At 57.7% G+C, this 18,022-nt stretch overlaps 2 protein-coding genes across 9 annotated transcripts in view; both read right to left on the bottom strand.

Annotated features, from left to right (window-relative positions):
- Window positions 1-321: 321 nt before the first annotated feature.
- SLC35C2 (solute carrier family 35 member C2) lies at window positions 322-14,517 on the bottom strand. 3 transcript variants are annotated; one of them, XM_045885879.2, is made up of 10 exons: window positions 14,431-14,517; window positions 8,700-9,074; window positions 7,937-8,087; window positions 7,032-7,095; window positions 6,260-6,332; window positions 5,540-5,708; window positions 5,379-5,462; window positions 2,917-3,092; window positions 1,633-1,762; window positions 322-1,269 (listed from the first exon to the last, which is right to left on the bottom strand). In XM_045885879.2, the coding sequence occupies exons 2-10, from the start codon at window positions 8,817-8,819 to the stop codon at window positions 1,139-1,141; spliced, it is 1,098 nt and encodes a 365-aa protein (XP_045741835.2). In that variant the 5' UTR covers window positions 8,820-9,074; window positions 14,431-14,517; the 3' UTR covers window positions 322-1,138. The 3 variants fall into 3 exon arrangements, with proteins under 3 accessions (XP_045741835.2, XP_064429359.1, XP_045741836.2); XM_064573289.1 differs by lacking the exon at window positions 14,431-14,517 and adding an exon at window positions 14,049-14,384; XM_045885880.3 differs by lacking the exon at window positions 14,431-14,517 and adding an exon at window positions 13,734-14,001.
- A 1,739-nt stretch (window positions 14,518-16,256) lies between these two features.
- Window positions 16,257-18,022, bottom strand: part of ELMO2 (engulfment and cell motility 2) — a 38,858-nt gene continuing 37,092 nt past the window's right edge. For all 6 annotated transcript variants that reach the window (XM_045885881.3, XM_054510140.2, XM_054510138.2 and 3 more), the window contains one exon: window positions 16,257-17,818. In XM_045885881.3, coding sequence (XP_045741837.1) covers window positions 17,618-17,818 — 201 coding nt within the window. In that variant the 3' untranslated portion in view covers window positions 16,257-17,617. The remainder of the gene's footprint in view (window positions 17,819-18,022) is intronic.

Here is an 18,022-nt window from a genome sequence, read left to right on the forward strand (position 1 = left end):
AGTACTTGGCGGGGGGGGGGGGGGGGGGGGGGGGGGGAGCGGGGCTGGCCGGCGGGCGGCGGCCAGGCTTCAGAACCCTGGCAAATCAGAGCCAGGATCTGGGCCCAGCCCTCCCGTCTTAGAAGGACTACAGTGTAGAGGGGCGGCGTGACTGGTCCAAGGTAGGTGAGCAGAAAGCTCAGGTCCCAGAGGCCCCTAAGCCATTCCATCCACATTCCATGGGCATACGCGTGGCATACGGACCTGGCCGTGAATCCTAGTTCCGGCACTCGTTTAGGGTCTTGATTCCATGGTTGTTGAAAGAATTTGCAAAATAAACACTTATATATATAACATTTAATCTGTTATCAATATTGACTCGATCTGAACAACTGAGATAATTATTCCCATTTCACAGAGAAAAATACTGTGGTACAGAGAGGTTAAGTAATTTGCTCAAGGTCACACAGCTCAAAGTGACAGTCAGGATTCAAATCCACGCTGTGAAAGCACTAACCGCCCCAGAATAGTGCTCCGCACGTATTTTTTCCTGCCTGTCGGTGTGCTGGGGCCCCGAGAGGAGTACAAGAGATGCAGGAAGCCTGGAGTCTGACCAGTCATCTGAAGGTCCCAGGCAGGGGAAGAACGGGAGAGCAAGGCCCACACCGCCCCCTCCCACCCCCACCCCTCTAGGCAACACTAGGCCAGTCTAGGCCAGTGGACCGTAAATCCTTTATTTCCAAACTATAAATAGACCTGTACTGAGAAAAGATGGGCTCCAGGTGATGAGGCTCCAGGCTCTCCATCAACCCTTCCCAACCGCTCCGCAGTCTAAACCCGGTCCCCTTAGAAACCTGCTCTCCCCCGGAAATCACCACCTGGGCTGTCAGAGCCTGGCAAGCAGCTGAGACCAGCCCGCTCCCTTGTCCCGCTGTGACTCCAGCGCGGCTTAGGCCCTGCTCTGGTCTGACGCTCGCCCCTCTGTTCGACCAGTTCCCTGACCAAGCCCTGCCATGTGGTCCCGTGCTCCCCGAGGCCCAGCCCGGGAGAGTCCTGGCCCACTGCTCCCCGGCTGTTGTGAAGAGCCACCCGGGTCCCCAGGCTGCTGTGAGGTGTGAGGCTTGGGAGCAGCCTGGCTCCCAGCAGGTCCCCTGGCTGGTCACTGCTGCCCCTGGGCCCCAAAGTAGTCCTCCTCCTCATTGTTCTCTTCCTCCGGCTGGCCGCTCCGCAGCAACAGCTCCAGGTCAGGGTGGGAGCCCAGGCCCTTCAAGGGTTTGGGGCCACCATCACCTGGGGAGAGAGAAAAACCGGCTGTAGACCTGATCATGGCTTTCTTGGTGCCCCCCGATGCGCGTGTTGAGTCACCCAGGTCCCCCCCCTTCCCCCCCTCCCTGGAGACAACCATCTTCTGAGTGGCGGTGGCAGAACCACGAGGCTGACTTCCTGGCCCAGGGGCAGCCTAGGCGGAGGCAGCTGAACTGCGGAGACAGCCACCCAGCGGCAACTGCTCTGGGCAAGCCGAGAGCCACCTGCCTTTCTTGGCGGGGTGGCTGGGGCCCCAGGACTGGGTGGAGCGGAGGTCAGAGGGGCCGAGTCACACGGGGAGCAGGGAGCGTCATCAGAAAAGAGGCTTCTGAAAGGGGCCCGGGTTACCTCTGGAGTGCAGGGCTTTGAGAGCAACATGCAGGGATATGCCCGAGAGGCAGAGGGCGAAGCCCAGCCAGTTCAGGAGGCTGATCTGATCCCCCAGCAGATGAGCTGCCAACAGCAGAGTGCAGACTTCCTGAGGGCGGAGAGGCAGGAAGGGGAAGCGATCAGTTGGAGTGGGCTCCTTCGCAAGGAGGGTGGACGGCAGGGGCACCGGGCACAACGGCAGGGGAGAGCCTGACCCGCCGGAGCTCCTGGGGCCGGGGCAGGCTGGCCAGCGGGGCAAAAACAGGCCTTCCCTGAGCTCGGAGGACCAGGCCTGCCTGCGATGCTTTCCTCCCTTCGTGCTACCAAGACACAGCAAGGGAGGTGCTCTGCACAGTGTCCTGTCAGTGTTAAGAGAGGCAAAGCAGACCCAGGGCTGGGAGCACAGAGTGTCCAGCCCACAGCCATGTCCACAGGAGTGAAGAGTGAAGGAGAGCTGTGCTTCCAGAAGGCACCCAACATGGAGAGCGCAACGCTGCCACAGGGGAATGCAGCATCACCCCGGGCTCCACCGGACACACACTGGCCACGGGGTTCTGCAGACACGGTGGCTGCCGATGGGACTGGTGGGATGACTCACTCTGAGAACCACAGCTCACGCCTCTTCCTAAGCCCCTTGGGGAGACATGATTCTGGGTTTAGGCAACACTGCTCCGGCATTAGCGTCTGTCTCATCAAGGAGAAACTGCACCCCGCCCCCATGGGCCCGAGCAGGGTGGGGTGAGGGGTGGCAGGGGAGGGGGGAGCCTGGGAGTAGAGGCACGTGTGATGCCAGGCAGCAGTAAAGGCAAACCAGGCAAACACCGGGCACGCGTGCTAGCGCTGTCCCTTGCTGTAACCACGGCAGACATCGCCAATCAATCACGGAACCCTTTCCCCACGAGCCTGGGCGGGGCTTCTCAACCCTTGGCTCCAGGCCACTACCAAATGACCAGAGTGGGCATTCATGGTAACAAGAGAATGCATCCCAGGCCCAGTGGAGTCAGAATCCCAGCTCGGCCACCTGCTGGCTGTGTGTCCTGGTGGAGGAGCCACCCATCTGTGAACCAGGGAGGACCGCCTCCACCGCCCAGGGCTGCAGCCCCGATGACAGGGAGTCTCAGACAAGAGCACGGCACACAGCACCCTAACCAGGCACTTCTGTCTCTTCTCTGGGGTCTGGGGCGTGGGAGCTGGGACAGAAGCTGCTACTGAGCTTGGGGGCCGCGCTGTAAGACAGGACTGGAACCACCCCCAAGTCTGTACCTTAAAAATGCCAGCAATGGAGAGAGTGAGGCTGGAGGTTCTGGAGACCAGGAGGAACTCAGAGAAGCCCAGACCGAAGGCGAGGATCCCTCCAAGGAAGAGGCTCCCTAGTACCCCCAGGAGCAGCCCGGTGTCCTGGAAACGGAAGATCTTCTCAGACGTGGACAAATGGAGACCTGAAAGCAGAGGGAGAGAGTGGGAGGCCACGTGCTGGTGTCCCCAGGGAGCAGGAGACCCAGCATGGGGCAGTCACGGCCCCCGCACACCTGTGCACTCACTGTGGCCCCGAGGAGGGGGATGGCAGGTGGAAGAGAACGCTGTGCGGACGGCCTGACACCTGGGGACCTGGGGAAGCAGCGAGGGCCTCCCCGAGAGCCTGCGGGCTAGGGTGGAGGGCCTGGCACCGCACAGAAAATCGGACAGAAGCCTCTGTCCTCCCACGGTACTGACCTGTCTTTGGGAAGGAGCGTGACTTCACGTGGCCTCTGCAGCTGTGGTAAGTAGTGGGCCAAAGAGAGGCGGGGCAGCCCATTGGGTGATGAGTGATGAGTATCAGCGCCCCGGACCCCAGGGCGAGCCCTCGCTCTCAATGTCAGGGGGGCCACCTATCAACAGGGCCTCATTTTATCCTCCCAAACCTTCTCCACTTTAAGCCGGCTCTTGCCATCACACAGCTGTGGGACGAGGCTGAGACGTGCCCCCTCTCGGGACCCGCTCCCCCAGTGAGAGCATTTCGACTAGACCTGCGTTCCTCAGACAGACAGTATAATGTGGGGAACAATTCCCAAAAAGTAAACGCCCACACACAAATATAGGACAAAGCCTTGTTCTCGAGACACCCCTACGGGCACCCACACACCGAGTCTGGCATGACTTCTAGAGGATTCCTGGTGCTCCCATACCGTCCCTCAGAGTGACTCCGTGGCTGTGCGCAGGAAAGGCCCCGCGCAAAGCACAGCGATGACACCTGTGGGAGCTGGAGGCGGGCCGGGCTCGCTGAGGTTTTGGAGGGAAGCACCAGAGAAATGCAGAGTGACAGGCCCTCCCGGACAAACAGCCTCCCGATGTAAGACATCTTGTCTGGTGCTGGGCTCAGCCGTACTGCAAAGGCGTCAGCAAATTGAAGGGAATTCGGGAAAGAGCAACATAAGTAATGAAGGCGCTTGGGGGATTAATTTACCAGAAAAGATTAAAGGAGCTAAATCCATACAGCTTTACTAAGTGACGACAACCAGGGCTTTTGGCTGAGGGTGTGCAGGGATGGGGAAGGGTGTCCGTGGCCAGGACGGGAGGGGGCAGAAGGCGAGGGTGGGGCGGGGAGATGTTAACTGGAAGAAAAAGGGGGGCTGCAGAATCATTTTCTCAGGGAGGTTCGAGACGCTTCACGGCTTGAAACTTAAATGGATGTGGGACAGAATTCTCTGTAATGACGCCGAGGACAGAAGGAAGGGACTCAGGGAAGAAGGATAAACAGGGACAGAGACTAATCTCGAAACCCGGGAGGGAGGAAGGAAGGAAGGAGGCATGCACTTGCAGCCTGGACAGTACTCCCTGCCTCTCCTCTTCTCTGGGAGGTGATGGTGGGTGGGGGGGTCCCCCCTACCCAGCCACTGCGCCACGGCCAGGGCCACACAGACCATCCCACACACTTCCACCCTCGGAACCTACTGATGCTTTCCTGCTATGCCCTGTGCCCGTTAGCCCAGCAAAGCCTCCCCCAGCCTCCAAAATACATGGCCTGGGAAGTCTTTTTGACTTGGCTTTCCACCCTAGCATCCTGAAAGAATTCCTGGCCCTCTGCTCCTTCTAAGAGACAGAACACATCACGGTTAAGAGGAAGGACTCAGGAACCAGCTGCTGGAACCAAACCCTGGCTCGTTGGGCAAGGTTATCTTTACTTCTCTCCACTTATTTCTTTGACCTGCAGGATGAAAATAATGCTGGTACTGCCACATGGGGTTTGGGGGAGTATAAGAATTAGTATGTTTAAAATGATCAGAACAGGGGAACCTGGGGGGCTCAGTCGGTTAAGCATCTGCCTTCAGTTCAGGTCATGACCTTGGAGACCCGGGATCGAGCCCCGCGTCGGGCTCCCTGTTCAGCAGGGAGCCTGCTTTTCCCTCTCCCTCTGCTCTTCCCCCCGCTCATGTTCTCTAATAAATCAATCAATCAATCTTAAAAAAAAAAAAGGTCAGAAGAGCCCTGGCATAGCTCCCAGGCTGTACACATCCACTGTCATGATCGGCTGTTGTCTTTTACATACACTTTCTGTGTAAGCATTTATCAGGCTGGATGCCAGCCACCTGCTTTAACGTCTGTCCAGCCCTTAGACCAGGCTCTGCCAATGGATAGACCGAAACTTTGATCTCTATAACCTCTGCAGCTACCACGGAGGTGGGCTCCGAGCAAGGAAGGGGGATCTGTTGTAGTGAGGTGCCCCCAAGATGGACGACCCAACGTACCTTCAAAGATGGCGAAGAGAGGGAAGAGCCCCAGAAACATGAGTGGCTGCAGGTGGAACATGGTGTCGATGGGGTTCTGGAGCCCTGCAAACGAGGGCGGGGGGTGAGTCATCAGGCTCAGCCTGCCTCCACCCTGCCTGGTGCCCGGGGCCCTCTCTCACCAAGTTCCGCCTTCTGCAGGAGCATCTGGGTGAGGGTCCAGCGAATGCCACCGATGAATGAGGCCCCCAGCACCAAGGCAAAGCCCTCCACGTTGAATTGCGTGGACTTGTAGGTGAACATGAAGAGGCCCCCGGCGATGAGGAGGACCACCAGGACCAGGGCCGCACGCTATCAGGGTGGTGAGCAGGGGCCACTGACTGCAGGGTCCTGAGTTGCTCAACCCTGGAGTTTGGGCTCAGGAGCTGTGTTGGCTGACTCTGGGGCAAGAAACCCTTCTTCCCTGTGACCTTGGGGGTCCCGGCCAGCTCCTTCCCACCAATGTAGGCAGGGCTGACATTCAGTGGACATGTACCCAGCATCCCTCCTTGAGCTAACCTTCTGATGTGCTTTCCTACAGCTGTTCTAGGCCCCCGGGAGGTCCCCTAGTACCCTGGACCTCGCAAATAAAGGGCGACTGCCTCCAGGACCTGGCTGCATCTGGTCCCTATCCTTGAACCCTTTCTCTTTCTGTCATTCTTTTGGTCATTACACCTGCCACGCCAGTTGCTAAGTATTCTCAGCAGTGGCCTGTCCTAGGTCCTTCCTCAGCGACAGGAGTTACCGCCACCTGGGCTGGGCTCATCTCCTCTGTCACACACAGTGACAAGCCACTGCTCAGACACCCTCTTTAGTCTTAGCATCTGCAGGGATAGGAGGGACCAGGGGAGCTGGGGCCTCACCAGCTCCTCCAGCTTGAAGATCAGGGAGAAGATCAAGATGAAGAGGACAGCGGAAGACTTGGTCATTGTGTACCTGCAAGGACAAATTAGCCACGATGCAGCGCCGGGGCCCAGGGCTCAGACCCACCACCGGGAGAGGAGCCCACTGACTGTGCTGGAAAGGGTGGGAGGCTGTGGGGACCTCTGACTTCCCTGAGGGCAACCGGCTCTGCTCAGGGCAGCTGGGCAATCAGGGTACAAAAGACCAAAGGAAGGCGGCCTGAGTCATCTGGGCTAGTATGTGACCTTTAATTGGAAGAAACCTCTGACGAAGGGGCCTCTGACTATCGCCAGAGAGAAGAGGCTGCAGGTGAACCCTGGGCTCAGTGAGTCCTCTTACTTATCTGCTCTTCCGTGGAGACCAGGATCAGGAAGGAAGGAGGGAAGGGGGAAAAGAGAAGGCAGGGATTGTGTACCCTGAAGTACAAGGCCAGAGATGAGAAACAGCTGTTACACCTGCCTCTCTGTGCAGGTCAGTGCCCTTCCTCCCCGGCATGACTGGCACCATTCTGCCGAGCGCCTGGCTCCCCCAGGCCCCCAGGGAAGGCAGGCACAGCACCCCTCAGAGCCCGTCAACTTCCCAGAGCGCTGCTGGCTGTCAGGGCGGAGCTGAGAGCAGGCGCCACTCCCAGAGAGTGATGGCGTGGCCGGCCCCCAGGCCCGGGGGGCGCCTGGACAGGGTCAGACAGAGCCTGAGCCTGAGCCTGGCGGGAGGCGGGGGGCTGGTACTCACAGCGAGACGGTGATGTAGAGGAAGCTCCAGTTGGACAAGCCCACGTCAAGCGCTGTCGCCAGGGCTGTGGAAACAGGGGCGCCCACCGGGCGGGCCAGGTGTTCAAACACTTCCATGAGGCCCCCGAGCGCCCCCTGCTTTGCCCTGGACACCCGGCTTTCTCTCGGGCCCTTGGGCCTTCCTTTCACTCACAGCAACTGAAGGGCTAACTCCTGGCCCACAAAGGGAGGGGGTGCAGCTCCACCATTAGAGGCTCAGGCCGTTCTGATCGGTAAGTGCTGGGAATGTCCCCCAGGAAGAGGATTAATGTGTCTGGTCCCAGCATCCCTCATGAGCAACTCTTCAGAGCGGCTTCTCCTCCCTCAGGATGGAAGGCGCACCCCTCGTGGAGGACCTGGTCCCCCTCCAGGATCTGTCCCTGCCACCCTCTCCGCCCACGTTTCCTCACCAGCGCGGAGCTCCCAGGGCCCCGAGATGCTTTCCGTCCCCCTGCAGACCTGCACAGGCACTAAACGCTCGGCCATTGCAGCCCATGCTCTGGGAGGCCCTCCCCGCTGGGCCCGGGCTGGCTCCCTGCTCTGTGCCCCGAGGTGCCCCCCACTGTCCCCCCGCGGCAAGGTGAGAGCAGGCGCGGGCTCGGCGCACCAGTCAAGGCCAGTGCTGCATGGGGGGCTCTTCCCGGTGCGTGTGAGCGTGCGTGCGTGTTGTGTGTATGTGGGGGGGGGGCGGGGAGGACACAAGAGGCAGCAGTAGGGCTGGGGGGAGGCAGGCAGAGAGGAGTGGGGGGGCGGGGTGGAGAGGGCCTCTGCTCCAAGCCACCAAGGCTCCTTGTTCTTAGCCCACGGCTTCCACGTGACCCCCCTCCAGGCTCCCCCCCCGCCCACGGCCACCCCATGGCCACGTACCTGTGGGAGCTACTCTCCTGAGGTAGTCCGTCCAGCTCAGCACCACACGGGCCCTGTGGCTGGAGCACTGAACCAGGGCCCTGGACAGGGCAGAGAACAGGAAGATCACGGCCAGGTGCAGCATCGTCATGAAGAGCGGGAAGTGGAAGCTCTACGGGACCCAGAGCAGAGACAACCGGGCGGGTTCACAGCCCCCCATGACCCCCCACTGCAGGCAGTGGCGCTAACTGGGTGCTTCCTCAGGGCTCTACAGCGGCCAGGGGGCTTCCCCCGCCCCCGACATTGCAGTCACTTGGGGTGAGAGCCCCGTAGTTCCAGTTGTGGAGACCAGGCCGAGAGCAGGTGGCAGACCAGGGCTCAGTCGGACCACGGTGCTGTCCCCATGGCTTCCACAGGCCTGTCAGCCTCCTGCTCCAGCCCCCCGCCCCCCAGGTCACAGCTAGCGCTGGCCAGTGTGGCCCAACCAGTCACGAAAATACTGAAGTCCTTCTCTGCCGGTTGGTAAACAGCTGCTGCCTTAATCCCAAGTTACCCCAGCTCATCCTCAGTGTCTCCCCGCCTTCCCGATTTCCCCTCGATCCACACGTTTGAGGGGAACCCCTGGCGCAGCAGGGCTCTAGGGCCCTGTCCCATCACTGGTGTGACTGGCTTCCAGTCTGATTAGTTGAAGCCGGTGCCACCCGCTGCTAAATATTCGGGGACGCGGGGGCCATGGCGCAGCCCCCTCCTCACCAGCGCCCTGCACTGCAAGGCCTGCCATTACCTTCGTCAGCCATTTGTTGTAGAAGGTGATGCCGATGGAGAAGCAGTAGTAGAGAAGGACCAGCCCCAGAGTCAACACTGCCTTCCACACATAGGCCACGTCGAGGGCCCACCTCCCCATCCGGGGAAGCTCCAACTCCCTCGCTCTGGGTCAGTGGGGGCAGGCACCCCTCCCGAAAACAGCCGCAGGGAGAGCCGGCCGAGCTGGGCCACGACTTTCAACAAGGTCTCCTGGCTGGAGGAGTCCTCTTCGCCTCCATGATTCGGAACCATCCACGGAGCCCCAGGCAGAGGCCTCACCCAAGGGGCTGGTGGCCCGAGGCAATCCTCTCCATGATTAAGTGGATGCAGGCCTCACAGGTCTCCAGGTCCAAGGCTAGAGGAATGGAAAGGAAGCTTGGGCGGCCCGGCAGAGCGAGGGCTGCCCGACTTGGTCCGCCCCACCCCTGCCCGCAGGGAGCAGACCAAAGCGGACCCGGGGGTGGGGGGCGGCAGGAAGGGGCGCAGGCCCAGCAATGGGCTCACAGAGCTCCAGCCACATCCACTCTGTCGCCTCAAGCTGTTCTCTATGAATTGCCGCCAAAGTGACCCTTTAAAATTGTAAATCTGATCACGTCAGATCAGATGTCAGCCCTTCAGTGGCTCCCAGCGCACTTATGATAAAGACCAAGAGCCTTCCTGACCTGTCCCCGCTGGCCTCTCCAGCCTCAGCTCTGGGCTCTCTGTCCCCACCCCACCACTGCCTCAGTTCCCCAAACACACAGGCTCTCTCCTACTGCCTGAAGGAACGGACGCGCTGCCTACCCTCCAGTCCTCTCTCAGCTGATGTTACTCAACTTCAGCTCAACCGCTGCTTCCTCAGGGATGACCCCTCCTTGATTGGGTGCTCCCCCAGCTCCCCTACTTTCCCTTCAGTGCACCTGTGTAGGGCATGCCCATCTGAGTGGTGTCTGTCCCCTGGGAGGCTGTGCGCTCCTGTCTTCCTGGACTACCTCATGGTAGTCTTGCGCCCACTGGGCACACTGTGAGTTGTCCGTATGGTTCGATGACTCAGTGCAAGAGAGTGGGCACTTGGTTTTCAGGGCACTGATCTGATCTTTAAGGCATTAAAAATGGACCAGGAAACCAGGAAACCAACCTACCCTGCCCTTAGCCTCTAAGGGACCACTCCCATAGAGGCCGTGCCTGCTTTAGGGTCTTGCCTAACTAAACCACTCCCAGCCTATCAATCTAGGCAACCCTAATGAGGGTCCAGAGCACACGAGCTTTGAGACTGGGCTGACCTAGGTCCACAGCTATCCCACCTGCTGCTTCATGTGTGTGTCCCTTCAGTCACCATCTCCTCCTCTGAGACATTCCCAACCTGCTGAAATGCCACCTCCTGGAAGCCTTCCTAGGACCATCTGATCCAACATACCCTGCTTTCCCCACCTCCAGTCCTTTCTGAAGGGAGTCATCTCATTCACCTCTGTATGCTGGAAGCTGGGTATCACCGCCCTCCCCCGAGGCAAACTGGGAGCTAGCATAAGGCTTTGCTGGAAGGATATGGTAGGGCTGAGGTTCTCGTGAGGGGAACTTCGGAAACCTGTGGGGGTGTTTTGGGGGAACTCTCCTAGCTTTTAGTGATATGGTGGGGGGGGGGTCCCTGAGAGCGACGGTCCACATAACTAAGAACTGCTCTGCATCCTCTGTAACCTTGACAATCCATGTAGGTATAAGACTTACTTATAATTACCTGAACCTCAAACACAACTGTGTTTTGCTTTTTTGTTTTTAAGTAAATCCTAGGGCGCCTGGGTGGCTCAGTTGGTTAGGCTGCTGCCTTCGGCTCAGGTCATGATCCCAGGGTCCTGGGATCAAGCCCCGCATTGGGCTCTCTGCTCAGCGGGGAGCCTGCTTCTCCTTCCCCCTTCTGCCTGCCGCTCCCCCTGCTTGTGCGCTCTCTGTGTCAAATATATAAATAAAATCTTTAGGAAAAAAAAATGTTTAAAAAAATAAATAGATAGGGGCACCTGGGTGGCTCAGTTGGTTAAGCAACTGCCTTCGGCTCAGGTCATGATCCCGGAGTCCCGGGATCGAGTCCCACATCAGGGTCCCTGCTCAGCAGGGAGTCTGCTTCTCCCTCTGACCCTCCTCCCTCTCATGCTCTCTGTCTCTCATTCTCTCTCTCGCAAATAAATAAAATCTTAAAAAAAAAAAATTAAAAAATAAATAAATAAAATAAATAGATAAAGTAAATTCTATCCCCAGCATGGGGCTCGAACTCATACCCCTGAGATCAAGAGTCACACGCCCTACTGACTGAAACAGCCAGGCGCCCCAAGAATCCAACTGTTTTATCTGTGATACAGAGCAGTTTTTCCATGGTTCTCCTATGCACTACAATTTCCAAGATTACGTTTGCCATGCACATGTTTTTGATAACGAGTCTGGAGAAACCACACCATCTAGAGCAGCGGCCCAGCATGGCCACGGCGCTGTGCACGGTGGCCAGCACGTTGCCCGAGGTCCCGCGGGTGGTGGGAGCACCAGCTGCTTCACTGTGGCTTCTAGCATCCTTGTACCCAGAACTGACGTACTGAACACATTCTATTCTCAGCGACCTTTTATTATCAGTACGTTGACATCTCCCCGTCACCTCCAGAAGAATCTCCAGTGGCCTACTCGTCTGTCCACGCCTGGATGTCTAATGCCAGGCACTCACCCCCGGCCTGCCCAGCACTGACTCGTTTCCCAGGAGCTGTGCAAACCTGCCCCTCTTCCCACCCCAGCCAGGGGCACCTCCATTCACCTGGATGCTCAGGCCAGAAATCTTGTTCCCATCCTGAGTCCTTGCTCCCTCAGCCCACCTTCAATCAGCAAATATTGTCATCTCAGTCTTAAAAAAAGATCGCCAATATGGTCACGTCTCCTGACCACCACTGCCCTCCAGGCCACCGTCCTCTCCCCCCGCAATACAACATGACAGGTTAGTCTCCTCTACTTCTGCCCGCACCTTCCCCCCGCAGGTTCCTGCCAGCACAGCTGGAGAGCAGGATACATGGGCACCAAATCTATGCCTAACAGACCTTAAGGCCCATATTCTTTCCCTATACCCGGGTTTCTCAATCTTGGCATTATTGATACTTGGGACCAGATCATTCTTTGTGCATTGTGAGATGTCCAGGAGCGACCCTGGTCTCTACCTACTAGATGCCTAGAGCAGCCCCTCCTCCTCATCCCAAGTTGTGACAACCAAAAATGTCTCCAGACGTGGTCAAATGTCATGGGGGGCAAAAATACTCCCTGCTGAGAATGACTACTTACACTACACAGGCAACCACAGTGCATTCTACCTTCTAGCACCTGCTCCCCGGGGTTCCCACCCATGGCAGGGCAGTCTGTACCTTTCTGTGAGTCAACTTCTCACATCTTCTGCTTTTGGTGCAGTTCCTGCTCCAACAGGGCAATCTGTGCCAACCCCCACTCCCCACCTCCTGTTCAAATCCCACCCTTTCTTCAGCCAGTCCAGGTCCCCCACCTCCAGAAAGTCCCTATGACTACCTCAGCCCACAGGGAGCACTGCCTCCAAGTTAACAACACTCTTTCTCTTACTGTCATTCAGTCACCTAACCCCAAACACAAAATCAGTCCTCAGATAGAGAGGCTCTTGGAAATCATCTAGCCATTTACTCAATGGCCATTTATTAAGCACCATTGTGTACCTAGCACTGGAAATAGAGATGTGTAACTGATAAGGTCCCCACCCTTCTTTTATGATAAGGGAAACCAGGCTTTTAAAGGGGCAAATGCTCTTTTTCAAATCTCACCTGCCAAGAAAGGAATTCCATATTCTGCATTACTCTCCAGGGGGCAGCCTAGCTGGGGTGGCAGCCACACCAGGGTAGAGTTGGTGCCCAGCCCCCCGGAGCACCTGGCTCCCCTCAATCTCTGTGACTGTAATGTGAGCAGTGCAGTTTAGTGGTGCAAGTGTGGGCTTGGAGTGAGAAAGACCTGGGATCCAGTCCTGGCTCCTCTGTGAACATTGGGACCCCCGAATGACCTGAACTCTGGACCTCAGTTTCCAGTAAAGGAGGATAAAATCATCTGCATCTTGGGAGGGGAGTCAATGGCATCCAGTACAGCGCTTGATGGTGGCTTGTGACAGGGGCTTACGCCCCTCCTGGCCCCCTTAGAGCAAAACTCTCCCAGGGCCCCCAGCACTACCATCCTTGCTCTCTTGCAGCCCAGACTCACTTCAGCCTGTCCCCACTGCTCCACTGAGTCACCACACCTTCCTCCTTGTTGCCCCTCTGAAGACCAAGTCTCAGTTTTCATCAGCACCTTAAAAACTGACCACTTCCTCCTCCTGCTAAAGCCTCTTGGATGCCCACCACACTCCCCTGCTTTTTCTTTTCAAGATTTTATTTATTCATTCGAGACACAGAGATACAGAGAGAGAGAGAGAGAGCATGAGCAGGGGGGAGTGGGAGAGGGAGAAGCAGGCCTCCCGCTGAGCAGGGAGCCTGATGCAGGGCTCGATCCCAGGACCCTGGGATCATGACCTGAGCTGAAGGCAGACGCTTAACCATCTGAGCCACCCAGGCGCCCCTCTCCTGCTTTTTCTTCTGCTTTTCTGGACTCCTAGACTTCTTTGCTGGCTCCTCCTGTCAACCAACCTGTGGAAGTTCATTCTCCCCTGAGTAATCTCATCCCATCTGATGGACATTCCAGTGATTTCTAAATTCTTTTCATTAGCCCTACCCTTTCTGCCAGCTCCAGGCTGGTACATCGAAGAGTCTCCTTGGTAGCTCCACCCAAGATACCTCAAACTGAAGGTGCCCCCAACCTATTCCAAAGTTATTAGTAAATGCCAGCACAATACACCTGGTTACTTAAGCCTAAGTCCCCAAATGAATGATGAACTCATCCTTGACCACTCTTTCCTTCCTTCCTCCAACCCTATCCTGTCAGTTCCTCCTCCCAGATCCCTGTGGACCAGCTACCCGTCTTCACCTGCGCTCGGCCATCAGTCTAAGGCACGCTGATCTCTCACCTAGGGACTGCAGCGGTCTCCTAACTGGTGTCCCTGCTTCCTCCTTTTCCCCGACACAGCCAGGAGTCCACACAGCAGCGGGAGTGAAGGCTTACGCACTGACAGCAGACCACGCCCTCATAGAGCGAATCCCAAGCCCCGAGCAGGCCCGCGAGGAGGCCTTAAACCATCTGGCCTCTGCCCGTGTCTGCAACCTCGTTCTCCCGCCACTGCCCCGGAGCCCGCCACGCTGGCCCTTGGCCGCTTGCCAGGCCCGTCGAGCCCGCGTCCTTCTTTGCACTAGCCGTTCCCTCTCCCGCGGACCTTTGCGCGGACCTTTGCTCGGCTGAACCCTCCTCGAGGGCCCGCTCCTCATCCTCTTGGCACCTCCCACCAGCTGACGTTGCCCTGTTTGCCCACGTGTTTACTGCGCGCCCCGCACTCCCACCCCACCGCGGGATGCGGCTCTCGGCGGGCTGGGCCGCGTCCGTGCAGGTCCGCCCGGGCCGGGGCCCGGCTCGTCGCCGCGCGCGCAGGCGGCCGGGAAGGGCGAGTGGAGGCCCCGGCCCCTCCACGGCGCGGACACGGAGGCCCGGGGAGGACAGGAGCTCGGGCGGGCTGCGGCGCGCAGAGCCCGGCCTGGACCCCGCTTCCCGGCCCGGGCCGGCCGTCCCCCGCCCTCGGGAGCGCGCGCAGGGCCCGCGGCGCGCCCACTCACCTCGGCCGCAGGCGTTCCGGGCCGGATCATCCGGCCGGAAGTGCCGGGCCGAGCGCCGCCACCGGGGGGCACTTCCGCCGAAAGACGCCGGGGGCGGGGCCTGCCGGCGGCGGGGCGGAGCCTGCCGGCGGCGGGGCGGGGCGGGGCGGGGCTCCGGAGGTGGGCCCGCTGGCACCGTCCTGGAGACCCAGCGCTGAGCAACCCCTGTGCTGTCTTAGCTTATCTCTTGCGCTCCATCGGCCTCGCTCTGGAGCCCCGGTGCGTGCTGCGGAGGCATGCGTACCCGGGGCAGCTGGAAAATAGCCACCTGTTTACTTTAAGATTTTATTTACTTATTTGACAGAGAGAGACAGCGAGAGAGGGGGCACAAGCAGGGGGAGGTGGGAGAGGGGAAGCAGGCTTCCCGCGACCAGGGAGCCTGATGAGGGGCTCCATCGGGACTCCATCCCAGGATGCTGGGATCATGACCAGAGCTGAAGGTAGACGCTAAACGACTGAGCCACCCGGGCGCCCCCACCTGTTTACTTATATTGAACAGATTAATTTACCTTATTCCAACCCAGTGCTGGGCAATCATAGAACCACAAAGATAAAGAAATCTCTCATGGGCTTTTTCTTCTGCGAGCTTAAGCCAGCTGGGGAGTGTGATAAGTCAGGGGCATTAAATTTTAGGACTTAGAAGATCCATGGGAGATAATAATACACATTTGTGAAACATTTGTGTGCCTTAAACTTTAAGAATTATCTTAATTTCAGTAGATTGAGTGGGGGCTGGGGGGAGTGTCAGGGCAGAGGAAATGAGGAGAGGGGAAGGCTGGGGCCTGGCTTAAAGCCCAGCTGTTTATAAGGGGAGTTAACAAAAGCCGTGGTTGGAAAAGTAGCTGTGGGGCAGTTGCAGTGGTCTCAAAAATGCCAGCTAGGAAATTCAGATCCCACTCATGTTGCAGGATGGATTAAAACAGGCAGAGCCTGGCGCAAGAACCCCCAGGAGGGCAGAGCAGGCTAGGGTTGCAGAATGGGGGCCAGTTAGGGGTTTTTTGCCCTCTCCTCCCAGTGCCTCCTGTGCTCTCCTCTAACACTGGCTGCAAACATGGATCCTTGCGAGTGACTCGGCCAGCTTCCCCGGCCCCTCTGAACAGAAGGTTCAAGCCCAGAGTGTAAGCAGTGCATTATGCAAACCCCTGCTGCCCCCTGCCCCCGCCAGCTGGCATCCTGCAGCCGAGTTTGTTCATTCAGCACTTAGCGAGTACCCACAATGGCACCCATCACTGCCCGAGGTCTTGGCTGTGTTCAGTCCTCAAGGCTTGCACCGCACGCACTTGCTGTGCCTTTCGAAAAAGCTTGTCCTCGCCCCCTTCTCCCTCAGAGGGAAAAGAAAGTATCTATTTTCATCACCACCCTCATTCAAGCCTCCCAGCTACCAAGGCTGAGGTTTGGAGCAACAGCCTAAAACACCAGCTGGAAGGCTGGGCACTAAGCACCGGCGACACACAGGGTGAAGAACGTGTCTTCTGTGTAAGTCACAAGAATGTGAGCTGTTCCCTGGCTGCGTCCCTGACAGGGGGGAGAGGGAGGCTATGCTCATGGGGGTGTACGGTATGCCGTTCCCGGCCGTGCCCGGCAAGCCGCAGCAGAAAACACTTTGTCCTGGTGCAACAGTCTGTGAGCATCCTGAACTGTCGAGGTGTGTGTGTGCGCGTGCACACGCCCAGGGAGGGCAAAGTGGTTGAAAAGACATAATGAAATGAAAGCTTGTCAAGGTGACAGCTCCCTTGGGCGGAGAGAGCAAGTACAGAGAAACAGCTGTTAATAGGTACCACGGTACGTACATGAAAGAGTATTTATTGAAAACATGGTTACTGATGGGAAGCTCCTGGCTGCTCTCGGTTACTCTCTTGGCTCACAACTGGAAGTGGTATTTTTCTTTTTCTTTTTTTTGTTTTAGGGAGAGCCTCCAATTTTATTTTCCCTCAAACATTCTGTCCTAGGATAGGTAGATCTTATATAAATATATATACACGTCTGTATAAGTATGGCCTCTAGTAAAGAAAATATATAGTACACTCTTCATCGGGCAGTACCTACCATGCCGGCCTACCAAGACTGAATGCCGCTGTGTTCACATGTCCAAGGAGGGAGGCTGGGCGCGTGGTTTACATGTGCCGCAGCACCAGGGAAGCCCGTGGGCACAGCCGTGGCCTCAGCTAGCTCCCTGAAATCATGGCCAGTGGCAGAAACCACAGCACTGGGATGGGAGGGCGAAGGGAAGGCCAAACTTCCTGAGGTGGGGGAGGCCAAAGGAAAGCAAAGAGGAGGGGGCTGCTATTCAGGTTAGGCGGGAGATTTCTCTCTAAGGAAGGAAAAGATAAAAATGGCGGGGGGGGGGGAAGGGAGTGGACTCCAGTGGCCTCACCAGTCTCGGCCCAGGCCTTGTCTGGGCTCTCCCTGCAGAGTTCTTTGAGACTAGAGGGTAGGACTTAGCTCGCATGTCTTTAACTTGCCAGGATGAGAGCTTGAGAGCTTGGTAGGGAGAACTTTCCATCCGCCCAGACAACTGTGTGGGCAAGAGAGATCTGGTGGCTCCGGAGACCAGAGATGTTAGAGCCGAGCCTCAATAGCAGCAGCTTACTGGCACTGAATGAGGCCAGAGTGAGCCCTCACGAAGGCGACGAAAGCAAGGGCAAGGCATCTACCAAGTAAAGGCCAAGGCCTCTGCTTGGATCTGAGACACAGGCATGGGTCACCCAAAGGCAGTCTCTCTGAGGCTCTCAACACACCTAGAACGTCTGTCCTCTGTGGGCAACCTTTGCTGGGCTAGCTCTTGCCCACACGGGATCCAGCTGACCCGAGAGCAGGCTCAGGAAGAAAAGGTGAGTGACTCTTGTTAACTCCAGCCCAAGCAGTCCCTGACCTGGAAGACAAGGGCGTCTGCTATTCATTCCTCACGCTCCGATCCCGGGCTCCGCGGTGACAGCGAGGGCCGAGCACCCTGCCTTCGTGACTTATGGTGGGCAGGGACCAAGAAGAAGCTCTGGGTGGTCTGAGGGGAGTCTGAGGAATGGCTGGCATTCACTGGCCACCGTGGTCACTACAGATTCTGTACAAGCAAAAGACAAGGCACCAGTCTGTGGGTGTTTCTCCTGGGCCCCAAATCCCTTCCTGGCTACGGTGGAGTCTGGCTCCAGGCTCAGCCGTAGTGATAGACAAAGTCATAGCTGCTGGGCTCCTTGGGCACTGGCGGCGGGGCTTCAGGAATCTGGATGTTCTCCAGATCCAGGAGCCGCAGCTTCATCTCCATGCTCAGCAGGGTGTCCAGGTCACTCTTGGTCAGCTCGCTGGACATGTCCTTCCCCAGAAGGGCACTGAGGCCATCGATCCAGATGCAGTACTGTGGAAGCAAGTTGTAAAACATCACATGGTGGCCCCTGGTCAGCCGGAGGGCCTGCCAAGGTCCCTTTGATGACAGGATTCACCGTAGTCTCTTTTGACACTACTTAGTATAGGCAGAGCTGATTTGGGATAATGGCAAAGATAAAATGGGAGGTGATCATTCACTTTCCAAAAAAAAAAAACAAAAAACAACCTTTTGGCT

This window comes from Mirounga angustirostris, unplaced genomic scaffold, assembly GCF_029215605.1.
Source record: "Mirounga angustirostris isolate CCGP_5_RB_7025 unplaced genomic scaffold, mMirAng1.0.hap1 SCAF_10, whole genome shotgun sequence".
Taxonomy (NCBI): domain Eukaryota; kingdom Metazoa; phylum Chordata; class Mammalia; order Carnivora; family Phocidae; genus Mirounga; species Mirounga angustirostris.